General features: G+C 40.0%; 1 protein-coding gene across 1 annotated transcript in view; it reads right to left on the bottom strand.

Annotated features, from left to right (window-relative positions):
• The window catches only part of tnr (tenascin R (restrictin, janusin)), a 253,786-nt gene that overhangs the window by 129,801 nt on the left and 103,279 nt on the right, over nt 1–20,706 (bottom strand). Inside the window, exon 3 of the mRNA XM_050033765.1 lies at nt 11,354–11,413. Within this exon, the coding sequence (XP_049889722.1) occupies nt 11,354–11,413 (60 nt within the window). The remainder of the gene's footprint in view (nt 1–11,353; nt 11,414–20,706) is intronic.

Raw genomic sequence — 20,706 nt, 5'->3', positions numbered from 1 at the left:
CAGCTCAATGGCAGATAACCACAAAAGGTGGTTATTTTAAAGCCTGCATGGCATTATGTCTTATTGACAGGCATTATTACGGGTATCGGCATGTGTTTGTGGTGACATTGTCCCTGCTTTTTAATGTCGTCTTCTCTTTGAATTGGAGAAAAATGAATAACCTAATGACAAGTAATAGTCATGCTTTACACATGCCAAAACAGGCTTATCAGTGACTTTTGCTTTCTTTTTTAGTTAATTCGTTTATAAAAAAAAGGGAAATGTGCTCCTTCAGTGGAAAGTAAACAAGTTAAAAAATGACTTCAATCAAGATGTTTTTTTTTTTGTTTTTGTTTTTTTACTATCATATGTAAAAATTCAATATCTACTTTATACCAAACAGAAACAAATGGAGGTGTTCCTTTGCAAAACCAGATATCCCTGTTTTTATTTATTTTCCAAAATCATGATAATTGGGTTTTTTTTTTGCACTCTGTGGAATATCTGATGTTGGTTTATCTATTTAATGAACGGCCTTTAACTGTTTATGATAATAAGCTCTTGAAATATTTAGGGCTGCCCCCTAATAGTCGACCAAACGTCAGTTGACTAGAAAGGTCATTTGACGGCAAGATATCATTGGTCGCTTAGTTGCAGGATAATATAATAATTAAATTAATATCTTAAACATGCAAGTGACTAGTTGACTAATGGCTCTAAATGACTAATATTGGTCGACTAGGAAAATTCTTAGTCGGAGGCAACCCTACAAATATCTATACCAATGGAGACAAATTTAAGATGGACTGCCAGTAAATAAACACAAACTGCATCAGGTAAATGTCCCCAGTAGGGCTCAACAATAAGGATTGCCCAAATGCACGTGGCGAGTAAATTCCATGGCTGGCTAGTAAATCTAGCAACTCACTCACATGAAGGTTTTTTGCAGTTGATGACGGAAGTAGCTAAGAAGTGAGCCATCCTGCTTCCTTCTCATCTCTGTTGGATGCACAAGCGCAGTATGGACCCGGCACTCACAAGATAATGGTGGTGGGTAAAGATAAAGTTTATGAGCTGAAGCGCAGGCAAGCGTTTTAATAACGTGGAAACAGGAGGATGTGGGCGAAACTACAACTATGTATTGCGCAATTTGCCACACGGTTAAGAGTAGGGCTGATAAACAGGATCATTTTTCAGAGGCATGTCAAGTCTCCAAAAACATTACAACATGGCAATTATAATAATATGATAATAATAAGCTTCATTTAAAAAGTGCTTTTCAAAGCAGAGTTACAAAGTGCTTTCCGTGTCATTAAATAAAACAGATATAAGACAGATATAAGATAGTCTACATGAACTTAAAACTCTAGTAAAATCAGGAGAGGCTCTTGATAAAAGTATGTTTTAAGAAAGGACTTAACAGAGATCATTGACTCAGCTGACCTGATTTCCTCATGCAGACTGTTCCAGAGCCTCGGGGCCCTGACGGCAAATGCTCTCTCCCCTTTAGTTTTCAGCCAGGCCTCAAAAACAGACAAAAGACCTCTGCCCGAGGACCTTTAGGTACGTCATGGTGTGTATGTTACTAAGAGGTCGGAGATATAACTGGGAGAGAGACCATGAAGAGCCTTAAAAGTGATCAGTAAAATTTACGTTATTTTGTCACAAGAAAATAAACCGCTCTTTCCTGAAACTACCAAAAATGTTTTTCTTTTTTTAAGACTCAGTTTGTCCCAGAGTATAAGATTGGTTGGACCTCCATTATTGACTGAAGTTGGGTTGAGTCACACCAGTAAAACATAAATTATTGATCAAGCTACAATTGGACTCGTAAGACTGTTATTATTGATTAAGCTACAAACTGTTAGGACAGATTGGAGAGCCTTTCATTACTGATCAAGCTGAAGAGAGATTGGTTAGACTTTAATCACTGGGGGGAACTAAAGAGTTTCAGCCATGAAATGTAACACAAACAATCTGATTTGTTCAAGTCCCTTGACAATCATTTTAAGAGGGTGGTTATCATCAGGTACAAATCTATGAGTAAGGTTTCTTTCTTGTTTAAAGAAGCTTGTGGATTTGCTACATTTCCACTAACCATCATAAAAATCAAGAATTCATCGATCTTTCAAGGTGGATTTAACCTGATTTTGTCAAAAAGCTTTCTCTTATAGAAGACTAGCTCTTACCTGACTTTACTGACACAAACAGTGCAAAGGAGGACTATTCTAGAAATTGTATTCATTACCTTTAAGACACGTCTTGGACTAGCGCCTAGCTGCATCTGAGCTTTTAAGCCGTTATGAGCCCAGGCGCAGCTTGAGATCCTGAGGCAGCGCTGTTTTGGTCATTTCACAGTCTAGACAGACAACTACGGATTATCAAGCTTTCTCCATCAGAGCCCCGCCAGACTCTTTGAACAACCTGTCTGATGAGATCAAGCCAAACTCTTTAAAAACTTACTTGTTGGAGTGAGATTTCTTCAACTGCAGTGTACTGGTCTGCTTCTGCTCTTTGTTGTTCTGACTACTGTGTGCTTCACAGTAAAATTTTATAAGTTCTAACTCATAAGAGAAAGGAAAAGATTAAGAAATAAAGAAAGAAAGCAGAGCTTGTAAAGCTTTACGGTTATTAAGATGCCTCTTGTAGCATTAAGGGAGCTATCAGGCATTTTTATGTTGGAAAACTACTTACAATGAACCATGTATCACTAAAATGTTTATTTAAAAAGTATAATACTGTTAGATACCTGAACATAATCACAGCAGAGAAACCCACAGAGGCATCAGCATCATAATTTAAAGGCAAAGTTCAGGTTTTTTAGAGGCGGGGTCAGGCTGTTAAGACATTAATTATTGATCGCACTAAGACAGGGTCAAATTGACAAAGCTTCCAGTACAGAGGAAGGTAAGGTCAGATTGAACGGGTTATCTTGGCTACATCTCTGTACCAGGACATCAGATTGTGGTGCTATCAGTTCCAGGAATAGCCTGGTGAGGAGGAGACACAAAGGTCCAGTTCATTAGCACACAGCCTGTCACAGTGACAGACTGCTGTGACTGGTTTCAGCAGCACTGTCTTAACCGAGCAAAAGTAGAAATAGAATAAAATCTGAGCAGTAAGGGAACATCTATAAATAAATGAATGCATCGTGTAATGGATGGTTCTTGTTTCTAAGCATTAATGAGGTATTTCTTTGGAATTAAACTTGTGAAAAAACTCATTGCATGGTTTGGGTTATGGGTAATAAATTCTTCTGTAAAATCACCAGGTTATTTATTAATGTTGGGAAACTTTGGATAGTGGAATTCCACTCCAGGCAGCACTATGATTGCAAAGTACTTGCACATTTCCAAGAAAAGTTTAAGCTGTATTTTCACAAAGATTCTCAAACCTTTGACAACATAGATGGTGCTGAACAACTTTGCTCCTAAGACCTTACAAATGTCTGACTGGACACATTTTGCCAGGAGGGGCCCCCTGGTTCGCTTTTAGTTCAGACGTATCACCCAGGGCTAAAAATGTACACATAACAATATCAAAAGTCACTATCTAACCTAAATCTTTTCATGTCGGTATTTTCCAGGAGCCCTAAAGCTTAAAGTCAATATCACTCACTCAACTCACTTTTGATCCACATTTTGTCCTTTGTGATATTTTGTGTCTTTATACACTATCTGGTTACTGTAGACATGGTCAAGACGACCTGCTGAAGTTCAAACCGAGCATCAGAACGGGGAAGAAAGGTGATTTAAGTGACTTTGAACGTGGCATGGTTGTTGTTGCCAGACGGGCTGGTCTGAGTATTTCAGAAACTGCTGATCTACTGGGATTTTCATGCACAAACATCTCTAGGGTTTACAGAGGATGGTCTGACAAAGAGAAAATATCCAGTGAGCGGCAGTTCTCTGTGAAAATGCCTTGTTGATGCCAGAGGTCAGAGGAGAATGGCCAGACTGGTTCAAGATGATAGAAAGGCAACAGTAACTCAAATAACCACTGGTTACAACCAAGGTCTGCAGAAGACCATCTCTGAACCAACAACACGTCCAACCTTGAAGCAGATGGGCTACAGCAGCAGAAGACCACACCAGGTGCCACTCCTGTCAGCTAACAACAGGAAATTGAGGCTACAGTTCACACAGGCTCACCAAAACTGGACAATAGAAGATTGGAAAAATGTTGCCTGGTCTGATGAGTCTCAATTTCTGCAGCGACATTCGGATGGTAGGGTCAGAATTTGGTGTAAACAACATGAAAGCACGGATCCATCCTGCCTTGTATCAACGGTTCAGGCTGCTGGTGGTGGTGTAATGGTGTGGGAGATATTTTCTTGGCAACCTTAGGGCCCCTTAGTACCAACTGAGCATTGTTTAAACCCCACAGCCAACCTGAGTGTTGTGAATATATATTATAGTTAAAGTTTTTTTCTCTTTAAACAGCACAAGGAGAATGTACAAAATAGAATAGATGAACAGAGATTAAAATAACATTCAATCAACAATGGTGCTACAACACAATGGAGCACAAACAATAAATGATACAGGTACCATTATACTGAAAATCAAGAGAGAAAAATGTTTTGTTTTTAACAAAAAAGAGAAACAATCAGGTAGACGAACAAAAACAAAAGAGCAGCGTTGGAGACATTAAAAGAGCGGGAGAGAGACAGCGACGACAAGATGCATAATCCGTCATATTCCAAAAGCTGTCACGCCAAACGTCAAAATCCTGACATCTTAACTCCCTGGATGTACACGCTGAAATCCATTTGCTGTCAGTGGAAGTTGAAAGAATTCACTTTCAAAGATTTTAGAGTGGTTCTCCAGGGTCTGTCTGTCCTTGCGCTTGCAGTTTATAGTCTTCTGTTACGTTGTGTTTCATATGATTTCCTGCGTCGTGTATCCACAGTGTTTACTCCCTACAGTGGAGACACACTTCCACACTGCTGGCATATTACAGTCACAATGTAGCACTTTGGTTTACTACGTGTGACAGTTCAGTCTCCGCAGACTATATTTGGGTGTGACGAAGATTTACACGCTGGGTTTTATTCACACTGTTTTCTAAATGCTAAATCCATCTGCACGTTGAATTCCTGAGTCCTGTCAACCAGTTCAGACGTCTGATAAGATGCATCTAGACAGGGTTGTGCAGAAGACCTCTCTTTAGAATAAGGAGCCGTTTGTACTCCTCTGGATGCACCACTGTCTCCTGGTGCTGCAGCCATAATCAGGACTGACACAGGCACACGGACCATAATCCCCATTGATTAGAAACCTGAGATCAAAGGCCTCCACTGCTGTCACTCTCACCTCCTGTCTCCACTCTGTTTATGCTGCTTCTCTCGTTGCCTTTCTCGGTCCTCACTCACTTCTCAATGTTTCTCTGTTTGAGTTTTTCTTGTTTTCTTCTTCTTATGCTCTCATTCGCCTCATCCATTCACTTGTCTCCTCATCCCTTGCACCTGTTTCAATAACTACTGTACATTGACACAGAGACTTTCATTCTGCTAATAACCACAAGCTAAGCTCAATCATAACACCTCAGTCAGAACAAACTGGCTCATGCAGAGAGAAATTTCTTTCTGCATGCTTGACCGCGTGATGTTCACTAGCTAAGTAGATTCCAGATCATGGCTGATGCTGCAAATGGCTCGTCTTATCATGTTTAATGACTGTTGGAGTAATAAACTGTTTAATCAGTGCTAAGGTTTGCATAAAAAACATCAGTGCAAAAGCATCGGCAGTCACCATTTCACTTTCTCTGTTTTGCTTCCTGTCCTTCTCCATTTCACTCCTCCAATCTGCAATTCCCTTTTCTCTCTCTCTCTCTATGCTACAACTGACACTCTCAAACTTTTCCATTAAGACAATGAAGACATTATATCCCCTATCAGCTTTCCTCGCTCATTTAATTCTCAGTTCTCCTCCGTGGAAAACAAATCTATGAATATATTTGCAGACACACCACTACACTAGGATGTGCTCTTTGGTGTTAACCTCATATATTTAAGATCAAACCACTGACACGAGAAATCTCTGAGCCTCAAGCAAAACTGAGCCGTGCACACACACAGCATTACAATGTTAGACAATCAAGGCAGCTCAAACCTCCAGGTAACGGACTCAAGCCTTATGATTCAAAATGTACAGTAGTTGTGCTGGATGCAACGGAACAATTTCTATAAAAGTAAATAAAGCAGAGCTATCAGATTCCAACTGTACAGAAAAAGAGTTTCATATACTGCTCTTCTTCATAACAAATGTGACTTGCTGTATCGTTTTCAGTCATACTGACCCTGTAACACATTGAGTTTTATACACTGTTGTAAAGAGGAGGTTCTTAGCTTTCTAATGATATCAGTTTTGTTTCTGTACTCCAAAAATTAAGAAAAATCCACCACATTACATAATGATTGTCACCAAGCCATGAATTTGGAAAAAAAGAAAAGAAAAAAGAAGCCCTCAAGGTGTGTAGTACGGTTGCTGCAATGACACATAACAGAGCCTGTTGTCTCGCTTGTTTACCATGCTGGTAAATCTGAATGAATTATACTTTGGTGCTCATGATTTCCGTAAAGGTGAACTGAGGGACTGAATTGTGGAGAATCTAACTGAGCAAAAGATGTCTAACATGTCCATATTGACAAATACTAAAACATTTTGATGTGCATTGCTAAGCTGTTTGGAAACAATGGTGATGCAGTGGGTTTTAAGAGGTTTAAATATTATGAAAACCAAAAATTGAGCATAGTGTTAGTTCAGGCAGGACACGATGTCAAGCTCGGCTCAGACCCCAGCAACAACAGCTGATCTCAAACAGTCCAATCAACTGATGGAGCGGCTGATTGATGGAAGGGAGTCAGCTGATAGACCCTATTTAAACTGCTCTGGCCTGCCTACTGTTGCTGCTTCCTCTGCAAGCCGCTTTGCAACTTGCCTTCACCCCAGCTCCTCCTCTTCATGTTGCGTCTGACTTATCAGTGTCATTTCTGTTTGTCATTGGTGCTGTTCTGTTTTGTTCCCGGGGGGTCTTTGCTGCTGCTCTCCCTGCTTTAGTGTGTGTTCACACCGGGCGCGAGGCGAATTTTTCGCGCGATAAGATTACATACAAAGTCAATGTAAAGACACGAATAGACGCGAATTTGTGCCGGCGGCGCGAATGACGGGAATGGCGCGGCGCGAATGACGCGAATGGTGCGACGCGAATGACGCGAATGGCGCGACGCGAATGACGCGAATGGTGCGACGCGAATGACGCGAATGGCGCGATGCGAATGGAGCAAACATGCGAAATTCACATCATTCGCCTCTTCGCGCAAGTTCAAAATATTGAACTCGAGCGAAATATTCGCTTGATGCTGTGTCGGGGCAGCCTATCAGCATTGAGATTTTCCTGTCGTCACCGACGTCACTGACGTGCTGCTGCCGTTGTAGTAAACAACATTCATTCAGGCGACATGTGACTTGCCGGATACAGTGAATATTTATTGATTTTCACACGCCAAAAACTGCCACTGTCTCGCTGTAGTAAACAACATTCATTCAGGCGACATGTGACTTGCCGGATACAGTGAATATTTATTGATTTTCACACGCAAAAAACTCACCGGAGACAGATGGATATTTATTTTGGTGCTAATATTCAATGCAGGCTCCACTTCACCGACGGCGACTGGGATGCTCGCCCTCACTGCAGGTGTCTGGGTTATGGAGAACGCAGGTAGCCTTCACACACTTCTCTGCCACATCTGGATGGACCTCAATGGTCAACAACTGCCCCGCGTTGTTCCGAAAATGGAGGACAAGCTAATAATAGCTGTTTGTGGCCACCCTGAGCTTTATGACGTTACGTCCCCAAATTATAAGCTTCGGACCAAGAAAGACCTGGCGTGGAGGAAAGTGAGTGAGGAGGTCGGTCTGCCTGGTAAGTTTTGAAAATTGATTCCAACTATCGGCTGTACGTTTCTATCAACAAAGTTAGCACTAGCATTAGCCCCAGTTAGCACAACCGATGTAGCTTGCTTTCCGGCCGGCATGCTTGTCTGATTTACTAGCGGTGTGAACACACTGTTACTCGTGTGAATGACGCGAGTAAAAACAAATATTCCAGCGGTCAAACTCGCGCGAGTAGAGCGAGGCGAATATTTTACTCGCGCCCGGTGTGAACACACTGTTAGGCTTTCCATGTAGGCACATGGGAGGGCAGAGAGGTTTGCTCTCTCTCCACCTCGTGCTTTCAACGTAGACGCATGGAAGAGGCTTTCTGCTTAGGTCAGAGGAAAGGCAGAGGGGCCCCAGAACAGAGCCATGCAACCAAATATAATACTGCAAATGGAAATAAAGTTTGTTTTTTTCTTTCATTTTATTTCAAATCAGATGAAAACCCACTGTCCTGAACGCTGCTTTGTTACTATTGGCCTTTCATTTATAATTTCAGGTAGACACAGAAGGAAGAGAGAGTGGCGCTGAGTAGGACCAGAGTGCTTTTGAAAACTTTTTGCTGCTAGCTTGTCTTTATGCCTTTACAAGGTTCAAAACTGTATTATCATCTGAATTTGGCGACAAGAGTTTCATATTCTGGAAGCTGAGACTTTGTTTATCTAAAGTCAATCAAAACCCCAAAATGACAATAAAAAAAACAAGATGTTGACATAATTTGTAGAAATGAGAAACTGCGACGTCAGACTGATCTTGATAGAGCACGCCACAAATATATGTGACTCAATACTTTCTTACTTACAGTGAGTGATACAATAAATTAAATTATGTCTAAGTAATTAATATGCACACAACAATGCCACTACTGTTATGACTGTGTAAAAAGCAATGGTCATGGAGTCTAAACTGAGAGCTCCTCATCATAATCCTGTTTATTCAACTAAAAGCCTTATTTTCATTATCCAGAGAACATGTTGTTTTGGAGCTTGGGATGTATCCTGAGGACACTCCTGATAATCACTGTTTCAAAATTGAAATCTGTGTCGAATATCTTACCAGTCCAGTGTGTAAATAAGCACAGTAGGTCGTGTACCTATTTTGTCAAATCCCAGGGCTGAAAATTTAATTAAGTGATGAAGACACCCTAGCTGTTTAACCCATGCGTAATTAAGCAGAAGAGTGTTGCGTATTCCCAAATCAGAGAGTGCAGATGAAATGCATGTATCATTGCTAAGGCTGCAGTGCATTTTACAAGAAGCATTGCACAGTAATCTAACCAAATACAGATGTTGCCTTAATAACACTGCCAGGTGTATTAAAGTGCAGTGAAATACATGTATACTGTATGAAAATGTATATCAAAGGGGAAGAGGCCGGTGGTTTAGGTGACTTCAAATAGCTCTGTGTGTGCACCTCAGCAACTCAAACCAAGACAACTGCTCAGTTCTGATAAGAGGTGGTCTAAAAACCTATTTGCACAGGACTAGTATTATCAGGGGAGTTCATGTGATTTAGAAACACATGTCTGCATTTCCTGCAGCACATTCAAAATGGGATAAGCAAAGTTTGTATTTTACTGGAATTCACTGACATTATCCCCCGGGTATGATGCGCACAGTCATTTGTAACTCTACACAACACAGAAACAACAACAAGCAAAGCACCACTTGCAGGGATGTACAGTGTAAAACTCCTGTTTTTTAAATGTGAGTTAAAGAAACACAAGCGATTCTGCCACACATTGTCATATGTTATCCATTCTGTTATCTATCAAGATTTTACTCTTCTGACTGATTTGAGCTTGCTTTTTCTGCAAACGTGTCTTCATGCTGTGTAGCGGGATGAGGCTCCTGCCCAAAAAATGTTGTCAAAACTTTGATCGATAATTGCTAATACAGCCTCCATAATTCTAGACCAAAAGAGAGGCACAAGCAGCAGACATGGACTCCTATAATTCAAGGTCTTGCACCACCTTCATCTCTCCAAAGAAAAGCTAACCAAGATTTATCCAGGGACACATGCCTTATGCAACAGATGTAGAACAGTAACAGGATCCCTCATTCATACTTTCTGTACATGTCCAAATCTTAATGATTATTGGACATCGATATTTGATACATTTTCTGTGGTCTTTGGAGTTAAATTTACCCCATCCCCACTACCTGCAATTTTTGGAGTAGTTCCAGAGAACATACCTTTTCCTAGACACTACACAAATGCTATTGCCTTTGCCTCCTTCATTACTAGACGCCTAATACTTACAATGGGTAGTATAAAAACGGTGCTGAAAACAAGGGGAAAGAAAGAGGCAGAAATGAAGCGCACAGAAAACAGAAAACCTAAATACAACCCATAATTACAGAGATGCTGATTTGCATTGGACTATTATCACACAACCTCCGTGTTTAGTGAAATGTGGTAGGTAATTTGCGCAGATTTGCATGGGACTGAGATCACACTCAACCTTCACAATCATTACAAATTAGAAGATGTCCCCAAAAAGGGCTTTAGCAAGCAAATATTCTCTCTTACTTTGGTGCAAAAGTGACAAAAATAAAACCCCATCTGAGCGACAAATGATATTAAAACCACATTTTGTGCCAGCACAAACTTAACAGCCTTTGGTCTGGCTTGACTGCTCGTGTACATTTATTATAATTTGGGGGATTAGCCTGTTGACCTTGAGGTTTCTCCATGGTATTAATGCACAAAAATGACAGCTGTGAGTAATAATCATGAATCACTTAGTGGACAGGGAGATGGTTATGTAGAGGAGAGAAATAGAAGGAAAAATAACAAGAATGCAGAAGTCAGAGATGAGATCTTACTGCAGGCAGAAAAACAAACAGCTGATCACATGTTCTGTGATGCATGTTTACACTGGGTGACTTGTTTGTCAGTTTACTCAAACAATCCTTTTCAAGCCTGCATGTAAACAGTCAGTGGCTCAAGTCCACATTTCTGGGTTTAACTGTACAGCATCAGTTGGTGGGCAGTCAGCTGTGTTTGTTTCGGTTTGATGCAAAGCTTAAATCCCTTTGTCCAGACAGAGTGATGGACAGACAGATAGATAGAGGAGTGTGTGTGTGTGCGTGTGCATGTGCGTGTGTGTGTGTGTGTGTGTGTGTTTGTGTGTGTGTGTGTGTGTGTGTGTGTGTCCAAGTGACAATCCATTTGTGTTCCTATTAGACCGGCAGTTATGGTGATGAATACATACATGGAAATTAGCCCAAGATGAGGGCTAATTGTCTGATTAGATGTGCTTCAGGTTGATAGATGCACAATAAGCCTGTGCACATAAAGCAGTCATTAAGGAACATTAGACCATTAAATTGAACATTACACTATAGCCAGAGGGAAAAATATGGATGTTCATTAATGCGTCTCTACACGTAGGAGTGTGTCTCTGTTTGTGTGTGTGAGTGCAGTACCTTTTCTGTGAGTACTTTGTTCTCTTGTTGCCAGTCTCTCTCTCTGACTCTGCACCTGTCCTGGAGAGGGGAGACATTAAATAAGCATTACACCAATTACACACGCGAACCGCTTTCTCCCTGTCTTAAGAATGCAGCATTCCCTGGAAAAAATTCAAAATGCAAATTGCTTGGTGGTAAAGATGCACATGTTGTAGAGGCTCCAACATGGCAGAAGTGTTCACTACTCCCACACAGTACATAAAATGTACAAGCCACTGATGGAAACATACATCTAGGCCTTTTTAAGTCTCCTATATGTCTTGTAGCTTGGCAGTATGTATGCTAAAGCACCAAGATGTGGTTGATAATTGGCAAACCAAGTCAGCATTTATATTCAAAGAGCTAACAAGCCTCCAATGCCTCTCTTATAACCAGAGGAACAATAAGGCACTGCAGGGAAACTTAAGGCAAACACACATGCAGCTATACACACACACACACAAAAGCAAGCGTGCATACACAAGCTCAGAGCAGCATAAGTACATACACTTCCACCTGCTGAGAATGAACAGGAACATATCGAGGCTCTTCTATCAACACAGAAAAGGAAAAAGTGCTCATTTGCCTTCCCCACTGCTGTGCTGCTGAGGTTTTTATTTTTTTTATTTTTGCGGCGCACCTCCTGAGGCATGCTCACTGAAACGCACGCACGCCCACGCAAACACAAAACCGAGCCCCGTTTGCTCTTGAGGGTGTCTCGCTCACCCTCTGAGAGATAAAATGACATGCTTTGCTGGCCGGGGTTGTTTTCAGCTCAGAGGAATTGCAAATTCTCTGAAACTGGTGTCATTTTCACTTGGGTTTCCTCCAGCAAAGGAGGTTGATTAAATAAACAAAGGAACGAGGCTCCACTGTTAGTTCTTCAAATATAGTGAGAGGGAAAGATACTCATCCCTGTCTGTCCTCTTCATGAGGGAAATCAACATGCAAATTCAGACTGTTTACACATTTTTCTATTATTTTCTGAAAAAAAAAAAAATCAAAAATCAAAATGTGTTCAGTAAATATTTAATACTTTATATGCAGTATGAGGATTTCTTTAACTATAACCTGCCTTTGACTAAGAGCCCTTCAAACTAACTGGGAACCGACCTTTGCTTTTCAAAATGATACACATGAGCCTTTTGTGATCTGATGTCTCAATCAGCAGACATTTTGTGCTGGTGTCGACTGAAAAAGTTACATTTGACTTCTATAAAAAGGATTCATACTGTATGAATATTTTCTGATCTGCTTCCACAAGGTCTGGGCACAAAAAAAGACAAGGCAAGAAAAATATAATCCTTTAAAAACTAGTTAAATCTGTGGCTCTCCAGTACAGGCAGCTGCAGACCCAGACCCATGGTGAGTCTGGGTGAGATGGAGGAAGCTGCCCAGACGAGGAGAGGATTTGCCTGGTCAGGCTCCAAGATATCATTGTTTCCTGCCTTCTGCTTGGAAGTAGTGAGTTTAAAGTTCACAGAAACTTAATAGGATACAGTCTCTGGCCTTTATTTGATATCTACCACTGGCAAAAAAAAAAATTCACTTTTCCAATTCATCTTGGCTGACTTAGCCCACATTCCCTTGGAGAGCTAACTTGGCTTGCTTACTATACAACGTGAACTTCGCTGTCACCCTAACAACCCACCAAACCCCAGTCAAACTCTCAAACTCTAAAAGGAAAAAAAGGAACCAAAATTCTTATTGCACAGCCAACTCCAATTCAACTGACATAAATCTGAGTCAGGTACAGCCCTTAATATTCCCTTACTTGACATTTTGTGAGTTTATTAGAATATAGAAGCAAACAGAGCTTGTGGAATGTTGCAAACTGCTGCTGGAACACATCTCCCAGCTGAAACTAGGGGAGGGTGTCATGAAGGTATGAGAAAGCCAGACACAGCACATGCCTAACCTGTGATAACAGATTTTTTTTTTGGCTACTCGGGTCAGCAAAACAAGGAAATTAACAGGAGCCTCCACGTCTAAGTCACAGGCTTTGCTGACCCCATCTTCCAACCCCACCTCCTCCCCGAGAGGTTTTACGGTGCTAATAACGTCGACCTTTGTCAGTAACAGACAGCGCTCATAATTCACATTCATAATTGAAGCTGGAGGTCCTGGTGAGGTGAACATACATACAGGTTGTATTAAGCATTTGAAGCCATGCAAACATTATTTTTCTGGTGAGTTTTGACCATGATGTGTGCTTCAAAATGAAATATTCAACAATAAATAAAATATTGATTTAAGCCTCACATTAGTGGCATCACCTTTCCCACAACGCACATATATTGTGGAGGTTTCAACACATCTTCACTTGTAGTTTTTCCTCTGCAAAAACAAACTTTTGCCAGCCTTACGGGTACATGTATTCAAAGATCCTTAGATACCCCTATAGACAAGGATTCACAAACCCATATTCAACAGCAATTCACTCACAAACATCACAACAGATATCTCAAAATGATTTGCATTACCACGCACACACAAACATACCCAGGATTTTCTGTATTACTTTTGTCCCACTGAGAGAGGAGAAAGTTACAGATGATCCTGTTTCCTCCCTCAGATGGCTTTGTAGTTGTGAGAGCAACACAGTGGATTGCTTTTCAATGTAAATCACATTATGCTCCCACAGTTTATTCACCGGCCCAGCAGCTACTGAAAAATGCTGCTATCGCAAAAAAAATAAATAAATCTGAGCATACATAATAAATGTAAGACAACAGAAATGAATGTGTATAATAAATAATTTGCATTCCTCCTTGTTGGTTTGAACCAAACCGAACAATAACAGTAAGTTTTAAGAAGAAAGTTGGGGAGAATAGATTACAGATGAAAGTGTGCTGCTTTTATAACATAAGAATAAAAATGGAAATCATATTCTTGGCATACTGATGCTGTGAAGACTTTGAATTCTCAGAATTCATACCGTATGAAGTGAATTAGGAGGCTAAAGGGATTTAATGTCCTCTACCTGCTGACTTGTTCACAGCTCTCATCTGCTGTTGTTTTTTGCCCATTCTCATAAACAACAGGTTTTAATACAATTAAAAAGTTGTCAATCAAAGCATTCAGTCGAGAGCTACACACAGCAAGGCGAGATTACTGCAGTATTGTATTTAGTTTGAATAGCAGTGGCTTGGAACTGAACGTGATTCTCATGGACTTTAATCATTTAATTTGTTCACTTCAGACATTTATATTTGACTTTTATTGAGCATCCTTGTAAACACCTTCTGGGGTTTTATTAGCCATGCGTGTGGGCTTGATGGCAGCAGCATTCTCCAAAGAGGATAACAGCAATTTAACACAAAAATGTGGTAGTTCTTTAATTACTGATCAATACTAATTTACTGAAAATAAGTGAAAGATTCATATTATTATATGAATATAATTCCTAAGAGACAGGCTCACTCCATCATCGAAAAATCAAGGATTTCATCAATAAGCTAACACTGTTAATCTCAGAAGTTTATCTGCTGCACAAAAAAAAGGTCCATTCACTGTGTCTTTTATTAGGGCTGCAGTTATCAACTCTTTCAGTAATCGAGTATTCTATCGATTATTTTGCCGATTGATAGAGTAATCAGATAGGAAATACTGCATGTTTTCATTAAATGACTTTAGCTTTATTTAAGGGCAAGAGTAATATATAAAGGGGAAAATAATAACAGTCTATGAAATGAGAGAAATGGGCCGCAAATTTGTTCTTGCTCACTTGAATCCTCTGCACAAAGCTGTCCAAAGTATGACTCTGCAACGTAAGAGTATAATTAATTTATTAGCGATATTTATTACTTGGCCTTCATAAATATCATACTATCAAGTTCCTATGACTGGCTAGTTTAGACTCACTAGAGTAAGGGGTGAGCGTATGTATCAATGTGTGTATCAACGCATACGTATCAACGCATGTGTGTGACTAATATAATAACATGAATGAAGCTAAGGCTTTAACAAATTGACAACAGCATTTTATTTTCCGTGTGTTGTTATATTTTATAGCAAAACTTGGCTAATATGCATGATACATCACCAGGTAACTTTACACGGCATTCATTTTTGTTATTAATCAGCCATTTTAAAGCCATAATACACATACGTTCTTAACATGCGTTGTGAATCTCAGCTAGCAATAACTGATTAAGGTGAAATGCATCAAATGTGACGTTAATGTTACCTTAGTGTCAGGTCCGCTCAGCGAACTCAATACAGGTTTTCTACTAAGATGTTGTAGCATTGAGGACATGCTATTGTGGTATGCTAACTCCGTTTTAACTTGTCATGATCCTACACTCTTGACACCTTGTTGTTATCTTAAGTAGGGATGCACCGAATATTCAGTAACCGAATATATTCGGCCGAATATTGCAAAAAAACACACATTCGGTATTCGGTGGAATAAGTTAAAAGCAAGGCCGAATAATAGTGGCGTGTTTTGATCACGCAATCAAACAGGGTGCCGTGACGGGCGGAGTAAAATGGCAGTGTGGCGATCCGTCCGTCACCGCACTCGCATTTGCGACTTAAAATAGTTTTGAGCGAGCAAAATAGGCTTAAATCATTCAACACGCTGTGCGAGCAGCCTACAGATTTCAACCAGCAGCAGAAACGAAAGGCGAATCCCACCGATTGTGGGTTGAACGGGGGTCACAGACACAGACAGTAATGTATTCCTGTCNTATTATAGAAAAGTGATTTATCTTTTCATAAATGACAAAAGGCACATCTGCCTCATTTTCGCTGTGGTATCGTGATACTACTCAGAACCATGATATTTTCATTGGTATCATACCGTGGGTCCCAATTTTGGTACCATGACAACACTAATCTGGAGAGAGTTCATCTGCAAAAACTAATGAAAAACTAAACAACGATATTCGGTATTCGGTACTCAGTATTCGGCCAAGCGTTTACTATTATTCGGCTTCGGCTTCGGCCACAAATTTTCATTTCGGTGCATCCCTGATCTTAAGCGTGTCTCTCACTTTTTTCTTGTCCCTCTTTCTCCTTTGTTTTGCAATCCGCGCTTCACATTCATTTTAAAGCTGTGTAGGCTATCAACAGTGTTAGTAACATACGCAATACAGAAATAACCATCCATGCGGAACAGAGCGCACAGTCTATCTGTACTGTAATGATTTGCCTCGAGGCTTTTTAGGAATCATATCAACCCTAGTGTATGTGCACTTTTGGTTTCCAATCACACTTGTATAAGTTGCACACTGGACAAGGACTGGCTTCCACAGTAGCTGTCATGTCAGAAAATCACGCTTGTATTTGTCTTAAACTCAGATTTAAGGTGTGCACAGAGAAACAGCCTTATAGTGTCAAACTCTGACTGCACATACATCATTCTGCAGAGTGAAAATCAGACATTCAAGCAGAGTTACAAAAAGCAGGAAGCTGGCATCTTGACAGATTTAGAACTGTTTTTGATGACAATGTAATTTCATATAGGGCGAATGAATCTCCCAAACCTAAAACTCCTTGCAGGTTTAGTGTTTCCAACCTGTCTGGAGAATAGCGATTCTTTGTCTTATCTTATTGTGCACTTATATTTACAAACACAAAGACCTTAATGTATATTATTGTCTATATTCCTAAACCTTGACATTATTCTATAGCAAAGCTGCCCGAGCCAGTACATAAATCATATTGGCTTATTGAATTGAGAAAGTATGAAATATCTCAGATGATAGATAGTTGGTATTTAGTCCGCATGGCCCACAGCCACGAGTGAATTTCATTGTGTGTGTGTCTGTGTGTGTACGTGTGTGTGTACGCGTGTGCAAGAGAGGGAAAAGAATAGAGGAAAAAACAAATTGAGAGACAGAGATACAGATTGAAAGACATCCTCTCTTCCTCTCACATACACACACACTCATTGTGCCCTACAGTGAGTTTGGGTCTTGTGTTTGAATTAGACTCTCGTCTCTAAGTGTGCAATTTTTTATCAGTGGACGATCCCATTTCCGTTGTGTTGATGCAGCAGATGGATTCCCTCCCACTAACCATTCATCACCTGCCACACCAGGACCTGCCTTTGCCCCCTTTACACCAATGAAAAATGGGTTCTGGACCATCTTTTTCCTCAAGAAAATAAAAGTCGTTTACTGTGTCATCAAACAGGTCTCATCCCATGGTGGCTATTGGAGCTTTCGAGGAGAGAAAAGTTTTCATTTTATTTTATGTTGCACAGCACAGGATGCCAACGGGCAACGGGGAAACTTATAATTGCTATGAACATCAGCGTACAGTGACGAAACACAAAGAAGGTTGGAGAGACAACTTCTTAAATCCGAGTTAGACATTAAGGAGAAATGTTTTTTTAAATTGATAACCTTATATAAGAATTATCCATGATCAAATAACATTATTTTTAGCCTGGGCTACTTAATTAAATGTATACAAATTCATTTATCAGCATTTACAACTGCAGTCATAAAAAGATATATGGGTCTAAATATTTTCCATGATCATTCCTTAAACTTTCCTTATGACACAACCTACATAATGTTTTATACACAATGTCCCAAAATAACCTCAAACCTATTTAAGGACATGAAAGTTGAAGAGGCTCTGTGAAGTTTGTTTTTAATTATCTTGCACCAACGCAAAACCTTTGCTGACCTTTATATGTTGATGACAACATAAACTGACGCGATAAAAGCAAAGTCTGTTCTTAATTTATGTGCAAATATGACATCCACTCGCCGAACTGGCTTCAATACTGAGGATGCCTCACATTTTAAATTATTCCATGCATAATTATTGACATGATAAAGATGGATTTAATTTAGGAAAACAACATTCATGATTCATGCCAACAGCAATGAGGGCAAGGGGACAAACATATTATTTTTCTCTGTCTACCGAGGTAATTAGTCAGTCGTTGAATTTACGTAGATGTGTTTCAAATGCCGGGGTTAATTTAGAAATCGCTCCACTGTGTCAGTAAAAAATAATGAAGCCAACGCCGTTAGTGACACTGTTAGTGCAATGAGCTCATTTATGGGAGTGAGGGCTGCTGAAAATGATACGTGCGTTATCTTTGCCAGAGCAGGAAATGAAGTTCTGAGTTAACTACACTTACAAGAGGGCTACTGCTGTTGTTTGATGCCAGTGTGAGTGAAAACTTTAGGATGTAAGGCAAAACTCTGATATGCAAGTTGCAAGAATATTTCAACTAGGGACGTCACATTTCATTTCTACCAGTTCTGTTCAGTTCAGAGTTTCCTTCTATCTGTTACAGACACCTTGTCTGAAACACGTTTATGAAGTATTTACATTAAGCTTCAGGGAGCAGAAGCAGAGGTGCTACATCACACAGCGAAGGCCATATATTCAATGAGTAAGGTGAGTGTTCAGACCACCGCCTAATGATTAAATTGATCAGGATCTATGTGATTCAGCTCAGGAAGTGACAGTGACTGATCAATTACATCGTACCTGCGCTTAATTAATAATTAAAAGCAGCATGTCTCAATGCGGGAAGAGCAGAGGCACAACACTCACCAGAGGAGTCTGCATCAAGTTGAGTTATTCTTATAATTGTTTTTAATTGACAGATTTTTGGGTTAAAATGATGTGAGTATTTCTAGAATTTTCTAAAAGACAGTAATGTGTCTGCATTTAAGTTGTTGCTAGTAACTATAAAAGTGTTGTCATTTTTACTGAAAATGTCACTATCATCAAACAAAAGTACATGAGTGATAATTCATGAAAAAAAATCCAGTTCCTCTGCCTCCTAGTGCTTCAAATGGTATTTGTAAGAACCTACAATGGCTGAAGGAGAATGACCAATCAGAGCAGAGGAGTCTCTAACGCAGCTGTCCATCATGTCTATTACAGCTCGTAAACTGTGGTCAAACTGTCAAACTAGTCAGCACATATCAAATATGAATCAATGTTGCGTTACTGTACTGCCTATTTTTCACTTCAAATGTTTTCAGAAACATAATTTATTGTACTGTTTAGCTGTTAAATGAGAAAGTTTGCTTTGGCTTGACACTTTTCAACATGGTGGCACAATTTCTCATTTTACAGGTAAACAGTACACTAAAATGTGTTTCTGAAAACATTTAAGGCATAAAATAGGCAATGCAATAACATAATCTTGATTCCTATTTGATCAGCACAACCTAGTTTGACAGTTTGACCACAGTTCACAAGCAGTGGTTGACATGATCGACAGCTGTGTTTAGCCCGTTTCCACCAAACACTTTCGGTATGGTACCTTTGGAACCAAAAGTAACCCTTCAGACATGGTACCTAGACCCTAGGTCTGTTTAGCTTTTCCACTGCAAACAGCACCCTTAAATGTGAGCAGGGTTGCAGAACCCTTATAGTAGTTGAATGCTAAAATTTTTCAGAACCAAATAGAACAGGCTGCAGTGAGAGACTCTCTCCATGGGATATCTAAAAGTACTGGGTTTGTGTATGTAGTCCTTCTTAGGCAAGCGCAGCTGGCCGTAGCCCACAGGAACAAGACTCTGTGATGCTTTTTTTTTCTCCAAATGATGATGAGAAAATACGCAGGTCACATAATCCAGTCAAATTACTTTTTTTTTTTTTTTTTTTTTAAATGTTTGAAGATTCATCATTACTAAAAGTCTGTGTCATCCAAGAGAGACAAAAAACAACAACAACAAAAAAAACAAACAACTATAGTAATGTTTTAAGTTGTCACATTGAAATTTAAAGGTGTGCTAATGGACTCAGGTCGTCAACTCATGCATTGAGTACTATTACAAGAAAATAGGGATGCACTGAATATTCGGTAACCGAATATATTCGGTAACCGAATATATTCGGCCGAATATTGCAAAAAAACACACATTCGGTATTCGGTGGAATAAGTGAAAAGCAAGGTGTTTTGATAACGCAATCAAACAGCGCGCCGTGACGGACGGATTAAAATGTCGGCAGTGTGGCGATATTTTACTCTGTCCGTCAACGCACTCGCATTTGCAACTAAAAATAGTTTTTTGCGGGCAAAATAAATCATTCAGCACGCTGTGTTAGTACAGATTTCAACCAGCAGCAGAAACGAAACAGCGAATCCCGTCAGTTGTGGGTTGAACGGGGGTCACAGACATGGACAGGAATACGTATTCCTGTCAAATACGGCGGCGCATTATAACGGCTTACCGGCGACGGAGAAGTCCGGCTCCAGGTGAATAACTTGTTGTCATGACTGCCCAAAAGTACCTGAACAGCTGAGCCATGGGGGTACACAGTATGTGACGTATCAGAGGAGAAACGAGCCGTTCACATTTCTCTCTTTGTGTCCACAAACCTCACCGCACTTTAGGGACTGT

Source organism: Epinephelus moara, chromosome 21, assembly GCF_006386435.1.
Source record: "Epinephelus moara isolate mb chromosome 21, YSFRI_EMoa_1.0, whole genome shotgun sequence".
NCBI classification, from domain to species: Eukaryota; Metazoa; Chordata; class Actinopteri; order Perciformes; family Serranidae; genus Epinephelus; species Epinephelus moara.
Note: the sequence above shows the minus strand (reverse complement) of the source record. Positions and strands in the feature narration are given on the sequence as shown.